Source organism: Ananas comosus, linkage group 8, assembly GCF_001540865.1.
Source record: "Ananas comosus cultivar F153 linkage group 8, ASM154086v1, whole genome shotgun sequence".
In the NCBI taxonomy this organism is placed as follows: Eukaryota; Viridiplantae; Streptophyta; class Magnoliopsida; order Poales; family Bromeliaceae; genus Ananas; species Ananas comosus.
The window spans coordinates 957,896-973,442 of record NC_033628.1 but is presented as its reverse complement, the minus strand read 5'-3'; the positions used below and the strand labels follow the sequence as shown (position 1 = coordinate 973,442).

Genomic DNA, 15,547 nt, shown 5'->3' with positions numbered 1-15,547 from the left:
AACATTCTAATTCTAATAACAAGAAGCCTCGGAATCAAGATACCAGTTGAATAAAAATCTCAGGAGCAAAAGCCAAAACTTAATCATAAATTAATTTAAATCTTACAAATTTAGTGATCTACACGTTACAAGGATACACAATCTCACTGGTGAAAAATGGCAAAATTGCCTGTACAAGGCGACACGCTTTGGCTTTTTCTCTATAAGATGGTTACTCTTGTGCTAGCAGTAATATGTCCGGTTGATAATGATAATGATAGTTATCGGCGCTGCATTATCTCCATTCTTACTCAATAATGCGTGTTACGATACCGACAGCAATGGTGTTCCCTGATGATCGTAAGAACGCCCTTCCGAGGGCTCGACATATAGAGTATTCTTGTACACACACTGCTCCTTCAAGTGCCACCTGGAAAAAGGGGGAAAAACAAACAAACAAACAAAGAGAAAGGTCTCTTCAGATCAATTAAATCGATTTCATTTAATGACAAGACGGTAGATCAGTGATTTGGTTCATATTGGCTTTTTATATAGCTTCTAGAGCAACTTCTTTCGCAAAGCAGCAGAAGGTAAGCATTTGATGAATATGAAAATTTGGAGCTTCTGTTGTGATAGGAAGCGAGATTGTTAAGGCCTAGCTTGGGGAATGCATCCCCCAAATGCGATTACGTTGATGCTTTCAAGCTCCACGACTCTGATGCTATAAAATGGCGGTGGGAACTTCTGTTAAAGAAGCATTGCTTTTAGAGAACTCTACTCCAAATAAGATGAAACTTGTTGGAGGATTTTCATTAACACGCTCTTAGTGTTTCTCAATACTCGATAAACACTTCTGCTCAAACTCCAAACAGGCCAAACAGGCCCTGACAGTTTGGGAAGTAAACAAGTTAAATCAGAAGAGACAAAGCTAAAGCTGCATGTAATTCTACTAGCAAAATAAGCACAGAGGCATAATTTGCTTACCACAATTACAGCATTTTGTTTGGATTTAAGAACACGGGGCGCCAACTTAGAGACATTTCCAGTCTTCTGGTCGAGCAACGACACTATCTTCGTGACTCTAGCAGCCTCCTTTGCATGATGTATGTGAAACTCAACCTACATAAAGTCATTTTTGTCAGTATTACTTGAGTGAAAGAGCAGCATCATATAAAACAGAAAAAAGGGGTACAATCTGTGGAGATCCCTATACTATTCCCATACTGCAACTTGGTACTTGGACTTTTTCGAAACATTTTTCTCCTGAACTTTCTTATTTATTAAAAATTCTATGAAAAAAGGAAAAGAAGAGAGAGAGAGAGAGAGAGAGAGAGAGAAAGAGAGAAATTTTCATTGATTTTTGCCGCAATATGACCTTTTTAACTCTTATTTCGAGTAAATTGAACTAAGGCATCATTTTACAAAATTAGAGTAAAATGAGTAGAATGGTCATTTTACAGAAGTTAGATTATTATTTTCTGGTTAGGGGTGAAATTGCATTATATCAGAAAGTTCAGGAACTGAAGGATTCACGGACAAAGTTGCAAGGTCCAAATACTACAGGGACTATCCAAACATTAACCCACAAGAAACGGTTAGGTTCTCAGCTGACCTGAGATCCAACTAAGATAGGGGTCACAATGTCCAAGACAACGATCTTTAGCTCCAAGGAGGTGGCAACTGAGACAGGGAAATCAGGGTGACAAAGCACCCCACCAGGCATCACATAACTCCAGTCAATACCTTGCAAGTTGACCGCCACATTGTCACCGGCTCTCGCAACGTTGCACGTATTAGAGTCTCGCTCTATGGATCGCACAGTTGCTACCTCCCCTGCAGGCATAACGAGAACCTGCAATAAAATCATTCTCACTGTGTAAGAAAATCGATAGTTTTAGTGTAGCTAGCAATCCAGATCAAACTTTAGCAAGAATGATTTAGTGACCAAAAAGCAGCATCATTCCAGCATTTCTCTAAATCTCCAAAGCAAGTATGCCTTAAATTTTGCAGTAGTGTCCTCGGAATGCCTTGTCTATTCAAAAAGGTCACAATATGATGGCTAATGTGGTCTAGCATACCTTATCTTCATAAGGAATCATTTGTCCTACATATGTTTCTTCTAAATTGAAGTCAAAGACCTTACAAACGACTTTGACCAATGCAGTCTAACAAAAATTATCTTCATAAATTGTCAGTTTGATGGCATACGTAATTACCTTTGAACCATTTCGAATAGCTCCAGTTTCTAACTTTCCACAAGCTGCCAACTGTCCCATTGACTGCAACCTAATGACGTCACAAATAGGCAGAATGAGCGGCTTTGAAACATCACGTGTAGGAGGCCGCAGGGAATCTATTGCATCCAACAGACATAATCCTTGGTGCCTGCAGAACATAACTTTCTTATTGACACAAGATCTATGGAGCAGGAGAAATTTTGACTCTAAAAAGTACGACAAAAGGAAGTTTCATATTCTCTGAAAAAAGGACAAGTTATCGTCCAAGTAAACCACTTTTCATCAATCTGAATAGATAAGCTAATAAAACAACAAAAGCAGCTGAAAGATGAAAAGGCAAAAACGCTTGCTGATGAACTGACGAACAGTAGACACTGAAAGTATATTCATACATTTCTAGATTATGAATGCCATTACTTGCTAACTTACCAGGAGGATAAACGGACGTCAGAAGCAGGTGCAATCAAATTCTGGTTCTCAATGGCACTGAGTGGAACCCAAATAATAGCTGAATCCTTGAAACCGCATGTACGCAAGAAACCGCCAAGATGTGATTTAATAAAATCGAATCTTTCTTTTGAGTACCCAACAACATCCATCTTATTGACAGCAACAATAATTTGCTCCACACCAAAACTTCTAACTAGTTGAGCATGCTCCTTCGTCTGGCCAACACCATAACCATCCATGCCAGCTTCAAAAGAGCCAGTACATGCATCAACAACAAGAATTGCGGCATCTGCCTGTGTAGCCCCAGAAATCATATTTGGGACGAAATCCTTGTGTCCGGGTGAGTCAAGTAAAACAACTCGATATTTTTTTGAGTCGAAGTAAGCGACAGAAACCGTCATTGTTACACCCCTCTCTCTCTCTTCAGTACTCTCATCCATGGCCCACGCATAAGCAAATGATCCTTTTCCCTGGAATTTGAAATTATAGTGTATAAGCATTCAGATGTGAACTCAAAATATGAGTTAAAGGAAGATATAATGATAGCTCCAACTAAAATATGTGAACTCAAAGTATGCATAGATGCATAAAATGTAGCTCCCCGTGTATACAACTTGTTCAAAGTAAAGCAAGTCCCACATGAATATCTCTTAATATACAGAAAAGCAATGGCAAATATAGAACCTAACATTGAAAGAACACGCACCTTTTCTTTAGCTTCTTTCTCATTCTTGTGCATTTCTTTCTTTGATATTCTTCCTAAAAGATGCAGCAACCTTCCAGAGAGTGTTGATTTTCCAGAATCAACATGACCAACCTAGCCAAAATTGTTAGAGAATTAAACTCATTCTCAGGAGACTAAAAGTGCTTGAAAACAAAGAGAAAATATTATAAAAAGCCTAAAGACAAAAATGGTAAAACATGAAGTTCACCAAGCGATAAGAAATTAGTAACTTACTATTGCAAGATTTAGCTGATTCAAAGTTCCTTGTTCTTGGTCAAGTAACATCCATTTCTCCGGTTTGTACTGATCATGTGAATTAGCTTTTGTAACAATTGTTCGATTTTTTCTTAAACTTAGCTGACTTAGGTTGGAAGATACAATTTCTGATGTGCCCTCGTTGGACGTGGAACTGCTCCGAGTATCCTTATCTACTTTCTGTTGAAAGGTCTTAGACTGTGAAGAAGAAGGCCTGCCTCCACTTTCTTGATGCGCTACAGGAGCCTTCTTGTTTCTGTCAATGCTGGAAGAAGTCCTGACAGATCCGGACTGTACGGAATCAATTACTGTCTCACATTAAAAAAAAAAAAAAGGGAAAAGAAGTCAACGAGTTAGATAGGGCACATTGAAACAACTATTTGTGCTTGTAAAAATCATATTTCTGATGCAAGAGATAAGAGAGAACTAGAAAACAATTTTTAGGACCCAGTAACTGCACAGCAGATTTGTTTAAACTAAAAAACAATTATCAAATAAGATGTCATTGACTCATTGTGCAAGATGGAGGAAAAAGTTTGCAGAAGACAATAAATAGAATTGTTCAAGCAAAAAGACAGTACCCTAGCACCGTTTACTAAATTATTACACACAGAAAATTCATAGACTAACGATGAGAATATAAGCCAGCAATAGCTATTCTTGCTCCTCTTTAGTATGCGTGATAACTATTAATATCATATAGAAAAGTTGTGATATGATGAGTAAAAAGGGAATTGATTTGCAATACCGCCCACAATCATGTTAAGAAGCCACACTGGTGAAAAGGATGACATGGTGCATGAATAGTACCTTTCTCAAAGGATGAACTAACTTTTTTACTCTCGATGCCTTCAGCAGGAACTGTATCAGGCATTTTCGTTGACATTTTGGAAGGAAGAGACTTGTCCGTTATAGACATTCCAGAACCTACTGATGTGCCATTGACTGCATAAAACACCAGAATAAGTGTCCTTCCAATGCAAATTATGACACAGTACTGAAAAGCAAAATAATTGCAGTATCAAGGATGTGATAAAAGTATATGTTCAGCATTCAATGCTATCAGATAGTTTCAAACATATTATAGTTGGTGTCAATACATATTATAGTTGGTGTCAATATACCTTTGCCCCCATTCTTGCCAGATTTGACAAAGGATTCTCGAAAGACACCACATATATCACAGAAAACTGAACTTTCTTCATTATCAAAGGTGCAAATGGAGCACTTCCAATACACTTTCTTACTGACCGTTTCATTGCTCTTCAACAATTCTTGTGGTGTGGCTAAACACGAAAACAAAAGAATTAGCTTCAGAGTTGTGTGCCAACTAGCTGAGGCAACTTAATTAAGTGCAGCTATACTATTGCAAGGTCAGTAACATAAAAATAGAATTTTACAATTCATCAAGCAGTAGAACACAATAACATTATAAAAAAATTTTAAAAAAAATCTGAGCAAGCACATCAAATTTGCAAAACAGCTCAGATCTTTTTCAAAAAAGTTATTCATCAAAATGGCAAAATGTGGTTGCCATGATAATGACCATTCAAAAAAATATTATTTTCAGTTTTACCTACAGAACCAGAATCTATGATTTCTTCTTTCCATAACCCATAATTAAACACTGAAGTGCTGGGCGCACAGCCTCAACTTATATCACTGAACGATATGCTTTCTTTTGGGATCCACATTGAAGGTATCTCTCCACGAGTGCTCTTAAACACTGAAGAATGGAATGAAGCATAAGCTATATTTCTTCTAACGCATTTATACATACATATATATATATTGTGTAGCTGTGTGTAAGAAACCCATGGACTAGATTTATTAGAGCATTTAATCTAAAGAAACTACTGGTTCAAAATTGAGAACATATCCATCGAGTTGGCAGTTGCCAATGGCCATGGAGAAAAAATAGTAAGAACTCATACTCCAAAATGTCAGATAAATATCTACTCCAGTCTATATATCAATCGAGATTTTTACCAACTGAAACCAAAATGACATTATAAGAAGAAATCAGTTACTGGACAAGAAAATAAAACACTAACTTAGCAGCAAAATAACAATTTAGTAAAATGGGTTGTCTTTTCATACCATGCTGATGGTTGAAGCTGCCTCCTGTATTATTTTTGTAGCTATAATCATCGGCATAATCATCATCATAATCATCATATATATCATAATCTTCCTTGTAAGATTGCCCATAATTAACTTTTCGAGGCATTTTCCTAAAAATAAAGAATGGTTCGAAAGACAGGATGAGACAATTTAAATTCAAATGGAAAGACGAACTGTTAAGAGAGAATAAAGATATAATTCATTATACCAACAACAACAGCATGTAATAATTTATGCATCAATCATTCCGAATAGCATTTAATAATTATATCATCTTTAGCTGGCTGAATTTTCAAAATCATTTTGATCCTCTGTCCCTCTCATAGCTTATGCCAGTTTGTAGGTTTTGCAAAGGTTGATTTGACATTTCTGTTCATTAAGTAGTTCACATAAGTGAAAGTTAAATGCACCTATGCTGAAAAGAGCTAGAACAAGATCATTTTATAGAGTGTTTTCCAATGAAATTACAAAGAAATACAACAGTTTCACAATATAATCTAACTATAGTATATATGGTAACTAACCATCCTTCCAATTACTTCTCAGACCATAAAAACTAACTCTTTTCCACTCTTTGCAGAGGCGACAAATTGGCTCATCATAATATTTAGATAGCAAGAGCACAGAAACTAAGTAGATTTATCATTAAGACCCTGCAAACCTGTATCGACAATGTGAAATTATTTCAAAGCTATGGTTTTGGACTGATTTAATGTCTACATTAGCATGTAATCCACCATAAAATTCTTAATAAAAACTCCCCAGCTAACATTTGCTTGTTTTTTCCTCAAATCAAGAAGGAATTTCTTCAATTTGCAACTGAATTTAATCCGAATTGAATACCAAACAACCACAACAATGCAAATCCCTCAAGATTACTTCAAAAGGATAAAGAGCGAAAAGATTCTACACCAGTGGTTAATTTCTCGAAAAATTAGGAAATTTTAAAAAGCAAAAGCAAAAAAAAAAAAAAATTGAAGCTCACCCCGATCCTGCTTTATTCCAACAGTGGATCCGATCGCTTCTTCGAGCTCGTTCGAGGAGAGAGGAGCGACGAAGAGAAATCTAGGGTTGTGGATTTGGGGATTTTGGGCGAGGGGAAAGGAGAAATAGGTGGAGAAATTGAGTGGATGGGTTTGGGGAAAACGCTAACGATGGTGTTGTGGTGGCGCCTCGTCGATGCGGCGCGGGTCGGGATAAATAGCTTCCGATTTGGCACGCTCGAGCCACCGTGTCCGAGTGGGGCTCGAACTCGCATTTACTTTTTTGCACTGAACCCCCTCAAAACATTTTTATTATATAACAGTCCCCACGAAAAGTGCTTTTTTTGTATTTAGTCCCCTCAAAAAAAAATATTATACAAAGAACCCTAACAAATTATATATACATATATCGCCCTATTTTTACCGCGTGAGTGTCCGTGTGTCACGTTAACATTTTTAAGTTGAAATCAGTAATTAAATTACTATATTCATATACACACTATAGTTTTTTTTTTACTTAAGGGCAATGAAAAATAAAAAAAGAAATACGGTGATCCAATATTTAAATACGATGATTAAATCACCATATTCAGCTTTAACACACTATCTAAGCGCTTGCGTGGCGAAGAGAGGGTTATTTATGTATTTATAAAATTATTAGAGTCATTTATAAAAATAAATGGCTCTTCGTGAATTAGGTATTTACAATTTAACAATATACCTGTTTAAGAAGAAACGTGTTCTTTTAAACATACTCTTTGTGCTTTATTTATGGGATTAGTACTAATTTTTCAGGTGGATGGTAAATGATGGAGCAATTACGAAGAAGATCGCATAAAACGATTGAATAAATAAATGCATTTGAGCGTAGCAAAACGATTCAAAACTCGTTTCGAAGTGATCAATGGATTGTTAACATTGTCCTAATGTTCAATCGATTCCACCACCGTTCCCTCCGTCGTTGACTCTAAATAAACAACTCAAATTAAGATAACTTAAAACATTAATTATTCATTAACATATGCTCCTTTAAATATTTGAGATGCCTAAAGCCAAGTAGTTAATTTTAACTCCACTATTATAAGCTTCTGACCTAATCCTAGAACCAATCCTAATCTCGATTAGTGGAGAGTCACCATAAATTATACTGGAGGAGCCATCAACTGCACACGCGATAAGCACAATTCAATGTACTTGCAACAACGACAACTCGTGCGTCAAATCAAAACGAACACGCGGTAGCGGTAGTAGTTGTACGCGACCAATTCTATCGAGCCATCTGAAACGATACTCAGAATACTACAACTTCGAGCCAGAATGATGATTTCAGCGAAAAATTTTATACTATCTTCGGACAAAGCACTTGTTACAAAACAAGATTTCGCGGTGCAACACCTACCGACAGCGCATCTTCGATCGAGAGGACAGCGCATTGGACTGTTTGCGTGCGCGTACGACTTCGTCCGCGTGCGACTGCGCTGTGGGCATTGCATGACGGAGGCGAAAGCAAAAGCGATTAGGGACAGCACTTTAGATTATTGTTGAGCACTGAATCTGCTTCTTTGTAGAGAGTATGTGAGAAGTGGATAGGTATATAATCATTTGCTCAATAATTAGGTAAGCTCTCCACACTGGTTAAGTATTGCAGTGTGCGCATGCGATTACGCTGTCGACTCAAAATTGTTAAAACTATATTGCGATTCATCACTGTCGCTAATTTCTGCTGAGCAGTAAGCATCTGCGAAACTCCGATGAGACAAAAACTAAGTAACGTAGGATTAGGTTAGGACATTGATGTCGTGTCGATGGACATATACCAAATTCATTTCTCTGAGTTTTAAATTAGGTTAGAAAAGGTTCATGCATGCATGTTTTTACCTTATGTATCTCCTTCACTCCGCAATGTTATCGGGTGATTTTGGAATTGGATTCAGAGTCCAAATTCATCCATTTATATATCTAAAACTTAACTCGGCAAATTACGATGGAGTTTCAGCAAGCTTACACTTCTAATCGTAGGATCGAAGATGACAGGAGTAGGTCTTTTCGTTCGGAAGATGTCCGTAAATCATAGCGTACGTATGCATCAATTTTCGTGCGAAGCAGAATTCGAACACGAGTGTTTTACGCTGGAGTACTGAAGAGTATCATGCTGCAGTTTCATTCAGTTGGGAAATGAACTCGGCTACAGATTAAGACAACCCGAGTCTCAGATAAAAAAGAAAAAAAGATAAAAGAAAAAAGACAAAAAAAAGAGAAGATTAAATACAGAAACGTTCCAAAAGCCAAATATGAAATATTCTTCTAGGCATTTTATTGTATTATTATGCACCTTATTTTAAAATATTAGAAATTTTTTATAACAAATTGCAACGAGTAAGTAACGACTGAACAAACTACAAAATAAACGCGAGTGGGACCCCAATTGTCCCCGACCAAACCGACCAACATCCTTGGTCAGACGCGCGGGACCCACGTTTTTTTAAAAAAGAAAAATTGACTGCTGCTGGTTTATTACGGGAACATGTTGAAATCTTATAATTCCATAAGGCGGCGTTTGGTTCCCTGTAAAATGGGCTTGAAAAAAAAATTTCAGCAGAAAAGTAAAAATCCAACGTTTGTTTGCTCGTAAAAAAAAAATTTCGAAAAAATTATTTTACATATTCTCAGAAAAATACTCGTTTTCATTTTCCGCTGAGAGGAAAACGAAAATGAGGGAAGAATCACGGCGTTGGGCGCGGAAGGGGCAGCGGGCGCACGCGCGGTCTATTGCCTCGTGGACCGCAGAGAGGGAGGTCCACGGTGGACCTCCCTCCGGTTTTATATATATATTTATAGTATTTTATTTTTATATAAGGATATTATTATATAATATTTATTTATAAATTTATAATTATTTATTAACATTTCTAATATCTAACTCTTATATATTATTAATATATATTTATTATAATTTTAAATATTTTATTATAATAATAATATATGTTTTATTATATAGATCACAGTTATATATTAGAAATGTTAATAAATAATTATAAATTTATAAATAAATANTATAATTAGAGAAAATATATATAATAATTATAATATATTAATAATATATATAATAAAAAATATATTAAATAATTTTTTATCTACTTTTTTTTTCCTTTCAACCAAACAACTGTCATGGAAAATTATTTTTCTTTTCCTACAAATCAAACACAAACGACGTAAAACTTTTTTCCACCGAAAATTTTTTTTTCACTGAAAATTTTTTTTCCACAGTTTTACGTGAAACCAAACACACCCTAATCCAAAAATCAATTTTATTTAGCTAGTTTTATTATTTTTTAATACTAAAAGTTTTAAATTATTTAAAAAAATTATAAATTTTTTTTATTAAAAACTGACTGTCTCTGACGGAGGTGACAAAAATTTTAATAATTAATATTCAGTATTTTTACTTTATCTCATCTCTCCGTGTTCTTCTTCCCGCCTTTTATATAAGCCCCACTTTATTTACACTTTTGCAAGAAGACTCGATGGGCTCTATTTAATTAAACAAAGGTTTAAATTTTTTATATCAAGCTATATAAATTTTGCGCAAGCATAAATTCTGGTTTCGAAAGAGGAGAGAGAATACATGGAGGGTCCGAGAAAGAGCAGCGAGGACTGCAACGGCGACGGCGACGGCGACGGCGACAGCGTCCGCGGAAGAAGAGTGAAAGGGAAAGCAGTACTGGACATACCGACGGTGGCGCACGGCGCCGAGAAGCTGGAGAGCTCGCCGCGGCCTTCGAAAAAGATCAAGAGCCCGGATCATGACCTCCACCGACCCAACCTCATTTGCCGATCACGTTCGATTCTCTTCCCTTCGCTGCCGATCTCACCTTTCGCATTCGAAGCGCCTCGGTCGGATTCCGACGCGCGAGCGCTGCTGCAGCAGCAGATGATCTCGTTCGGAGCCGTGAATTCTCCGCCCTTTCATTCGGGATTGGTGTCTGATCAGCTGGTGCTGCTGCGACGCTGGAGCGAGGCTCTCAACCTCAGCCCCCGCGGCGGTGCGGGGCTGATGCAGCAGTTTGGAACGCCGCCGCGGCCTCCGCAGAAGCTGTACCGCGGGGTGCGGCAGCGGCAGTGGGGGAAGTGGGTGGCGGAGATTCGGCTCCCGCGCAGCCGCTCCCGGCGACTCTGGCTCGGGACCTTCGACACCGCCGAGGACGCCGCCCTCGCCTACGACCGCGAGGCCTTCAAGCTGCGCGGCGAGAGCGCGCGCCTCAACTTCCCCGGCCTCTTCCTCTGCAGTGCGAGCGCACCGTCGTCGTCGCTGTCGTCATCGTCAGCGCCTGCTCCGTCGGCTCCGAGCACTGTTGCAGTCGAAGGCCGTGCGGAGAGCGTCGGCGGAACGGCGGAAACGGACGGAGGAGGGAGTGATCAGTTGGCGTGGGGGGAGGGGGAGGTGGAGGCGTGGTTCAGCGCGTGGGGGCCGGGGAGCTCGGTGTGGGACGACGTCGACTGGGCCAACAGGTTGCTCCGCCAGTCGCGCCTCGCCGCAGCCGCTGAATCTGAGTCGGTGCGTTCCGATGCCGCTCCTGCAGCATCAGCAACGACGGCAGCAGCAGCAGCAGCAAGCCAGGATATTAATAGCGCTTCTTCTTCTGACCCTACCGACACCGTTACAACATAGAGTTCTAGTAGCAACAGCAATCTTACTCGGTTACTTCTATGTGTTGGGCGCGCTAGACAAACTATCATATGTCTGTTTTTGTAAAGCAGCACCAAATAGGCCTTGTAGACCACACCTGCTTGTTTTGCTTTAGATTTGTCAAATCACAGGTTTAAGGTTTTTAATGCTAATTACTCGTGACAATAGAATCATCTCAAATCCACATGTCAAAGATTAGGACTCCTCCATGTTTCCTCTATTCCTTACGCGCCTCCATTTCCTCTCATCTTCTTATTTTCATTTATATTCACCTCTTCATTCTCTTTGTACCTGTTATCCTGTTGTCCTTTTTTTACTTTTTTCTTTCTAGTTCCCTGTAAACCAATAATAAAATAATTAAAGGAAGATGTCATATTAATATTGTTGAGGACATGCATGTATTCAATGTGACAGGTACATTTGTTGTGAAAATGTTTTCTGCTTAATTTGCTGCAAATGGTTCTTAATTCAATATTTTTTAAAAATTTCTCTTAGTGCCACTATATTAATTAGGTTTTAATTACAATCGAATTGTTCAGTGCACTTTTAAGAGCTAAAGTAATTGACTAGCAATAGTACATGAGCTGCATATCCATTTATACAAAAAAAAAAAAAAAAAGTTTCACACTTGCAAATGTTACACTGACCTTTACAGAGGAAACTTAGATCAAACAACTAATTACCACCAATTTCTTAAGGACTACAACTAACGCGTCCAAGAGCAATTCACATGCAGCACCACAAAGCATTGACACCACAACCTGAAGTACATGTAGCTAACCAAACAGAAACAAGGTGCTAATGCACCACTCCAACAAACAACATTCCAACACAATCTGATCCCTCTCCAGGTATTGAAACACTGGGTATTTCCAAACACTTTAGATCAAGTTGCCAGCAAACAAACTTACATTTGTTCCCTTCTTTATGAAAAGCAGTATTGATAAAAACCGCTTTTGATACGAGCAGATCAGATTTATTGAATTTGATCACTATCAGATTCAGTAAATCTATAGTCAGATCTTTAATAGGACACACTAATAAAATAGTTCTTAGTTATTAATTTTCTTCATTTGAAAAGCGATGAATGATGTTTAATTATTTTATCAGTGCGCACTTCATCTGAGCTAAACTTTGTAGTCACAAATCATCACTAGTAAGAGGCAGGTCGAGTTCGGGAACAGCTAAGCCCGACACCTCTTCGTCCGGCCATCCACTCATCCAAAGCCCGCTAGCAGTAGCAGCAGAAGCCTCCAGGGCGTCTGCGACAGCCTCGCCACCTCCGGAGCTCACCAGAGGCGGTTGCATGTGAGGCGCCACATGCCATGCATTCAAAGCGCTGCTCATCGGGCCGAGACCCTCGTCGGAGTATCCGAAGAACGAAACCTGCGCCAGAGCGCTCCCGTACGAGCTCACGGTTGTATTTGGCTCTGCTGCAATATTGCCAATTTGATCGGATTGTAACGAACTCGTCAACGTGCTCATTACGCTGTAATCGACCGACTCAACCGGCGGCGGCAGCGGGGGATGGAGGAGTACGCGGCGTAGGATTTCGGGAAATATGGCGGTGGCGGGATCGTCCATTGAACTGCTGTTTATTGCAGTAGCAGCAGCAGTAGTGGCAGTGGTAGCAGCAGCAGCGGTGGCAGTAGCAGTAGCAGTAGCAGTAGTAGCTGCTTTTGAAGTAGTTGCTTTGTTGCGCTTGTTTTTGTGCCCGCCGCCGACTGGGACGTTGCGGAGGGTGCCCCCCTCGGTCCAGTGGCGCCGGCACGCCTTGCAGAGGTACCGCGGCTGCGACCGGCTGTAGTTGTTGTAGTAGCAGAATTTCGTGTTGGTAGAGTCACACCGCGGGCACCGCAGCAGCGGCCAGATCTGCGGCCTCTGCAGCTGGTTTCTTGGCAAGGGCTTAGGAGCTTCTATCCCTCCACTGCCACTCAACATCCCCTTCAAAATCAGCATTCCAAAAGTAATTTTAATACTGTTTTATTTATGTAAATAATGAAAATCAGATGAGTCATATCATATGTACTGATGAAAGAATTCAGAAAAGATAACGTATACGGACCAGCCGGGACCAGTCGGCGCTGCTGACAGAAGATTGCTGCGAGATAAGACCCATATTTTTTTTTTCTCGTGTATCAAACTACGCCTAGCGTTTAGGAAGGAGGAGGGAGACGAAGCAGAAGAAGAGCAAAAATATAACAATATTATTCAGTCGGTCGAGGCGGAACGGGGGCGAGGGCGGTTCTTTGCTCGGTAGGAAGCGGCGGCACGGAGTGGCGGTTCTGGTTACATGATCAGAGAGAGTGTACGAAGACGATCCGCACATGTCGAGGGAAAGTTCTGCCTCCTCCTCCTCCTCCTCCAGATGATCACTCACGCAGAGTCTTAATCCTTTTTCCTAGTATATGTTTTGTGATCGACGTATAAGAAAAGGATTGGATCGGATTGGATTGGAATTGGTTCGAGCTTCTAAATTGTACTTCTTATTTAGGAATGGACTTGTAACTAAAAGGAGAGATATGGGAGTCTCCTTTGATCCCGTCGAAATGATTTTATATTCGAGAAAGAGTGGGGTCGCGTAAAAGAAGTTGCTTAGGCCGTAAGTACAAAGTGGAGAGAACGGAACGGAACGGAACGGAACGGATTCGGAGCGAAGCACGATAGAACGGGGAGGGGAGAAGAAGAAACACGTGCAAGATTTGAGATACAGGCTCCCACCAGGCGTTTTGCAACAAAATTGACTACCAGCTATACTAGCACCCAGAAGATGCAACATATCAATTGAAATTCATGCGACACAGAAACTTATACTTATAAGCATACAAACGGAGACTCACGCATGATATTATATGAGCGGCGAAATATTCCGATGCAGTAGTGGAGAGGGCGAAGAGAGGGAGTGACAGCGAAAGGGGATGGGTCGGCGGGACAAAGTGGAGAATTGTGGGACCCGCGAGAGTGGAATTCAGTGGACGGGGGGTGGTGAGTGCGAGCTCGTCTTCGTCGCCGTCGCATTCGGGCCCGATTAATTTAGTAGGCCGCCGTGGCACGCGTGAGGAATTTTGTGGGTTCTGAGCGGGCGCCTCTTACCTCACAGTGTAAACGTCACCTTGTGGCCGTTGGGGTTCGTGGGACCCACTATGTTTTTGTTGCCTACGTGTCGCCGTGTTATTTGCCGCTGCTTGCTTAATTGTAGGTAAAATTTTATGGAACTTTCTAGGTGAAATCTTAAAAAAGACTAAACATTCACTTTTTTTTTTCTGATTTTTGAAAATTTATATTTGGATTAAATTCACACACGTTCCTACAAATATAATAAATGGCAAATATGTATCTATAAAGTTCAACTTTTATATATTATTTCTACAAAAGTCCTGATATTTTTAAATATATTTTTGCCGTTAGAATCCGTTAGAAAATTTTAGTTAATCATAAATTAAATAATTTATACTGATTAATTTTTGACACTTTTATCCCTCTTATATTATACTGTTTTGGCTTTTGGGGATATATATTTGTTATGGCAAATTTGAAAATATAAATAGTTCTCTAACGATAACAAAGTAGATGGACGTATTTAAAAATATTAAAAATTTTGTAGAGACAATATGTGAAAGTTGAACTTTGTAGAAATATATTTGCTCTTCACTATATTTATAGAAATCTGTATGAAATTAACCCTTTATATTCTTATCCTTTTAAAATTTTTGAAACGTTTTCAAGGTAATACGACATTAATAGAGAGTGAAAAATGAAAAAATTATCTATACTTCTTTTATGAGAAAAAAATAAATTTTTAATATATGTATATTGTTTTGAATGATATTTTTCAGTATAAATTATAAAAAATATACAGAATAATGATGGAACCTTGATGGAGGGGAGTTAAATCCAACAACCCGAAATGTTGATGGAGAAAAATATAGATTTTTATAAGTTAGGGAGCAAAAGTAAAAAATGTGAATATTTATAAAGAGATTTTCTATAATTTAGCCATTTTAAAATTTTATTTTTACTATCTAACTATTTAATTTGTTTTATTTGAATAAGTCAACAGTATTTTAGCTTTTAAAATTTAAATGTATCGTTTATCTTTATAAGTTTA

General features: G+C 38.9%; 3 protein-coding genes across 3 annotated transcripts; 1 reads left to right on the top strand and 2 right to left on the bottom strand.

Moving 5' to 3' along the window:
• On the bottom strand, positions 47-5,808 carry LOC109714325 (HBS1-like protein; the record flags this gene model as incomplete). The annotated part of the gene is given in 10 exon segments (XM_020238904.1): positions 47-409; positions 964-1,098; positions 1,592-1,831; positions 2,196-2,364; positions 2,646-3,136; positions 3,373-3,483; positions 3,625-3,953; positions 4,456-4,590; positions 4,770-4,931; positions 5,746-5,808. Coding segments are annotated over 10 exon segments (1,958 nt in total), but the record flags the coding sequence as incomplete, so codon positions are not given.
• On the top strand, positions 10,378-11,729 carry LOC109714055 (ethylene-responsive transcription factor ERF054-like). Its single transcript, XM_020238457.1, has one exon. It carries the CDS (start codon positions 10,378-10,380, stop codon positions 11,419-11,421), a length of 1,044 nt encoding a protein of 347 aa, XP_020094046.1. The 3' UTR covers positions 11,422-11,729.
• Positions 12,015-14,241, bottom strand: LOC109713709 (dof zinc finger protein DOF5.3-like). Its single transcript, XM_020237887.1, has 2 exons — positions 13,505-14,241; positions 12,015-13,383 (listed from the first exon to the last, which is right to left on the bottom strand). The coding sequence occupies exons 1-2, from the start codon at positions 13,556-13,558 to the stop codon at positions 12,580-12,582; spliced, it is 858 nt and encodes a 285-aa protein (XP_020093476.1). The 5' UTR covers positions 13,559-14,241; the 3' UTR covers positions 12,015-12,579.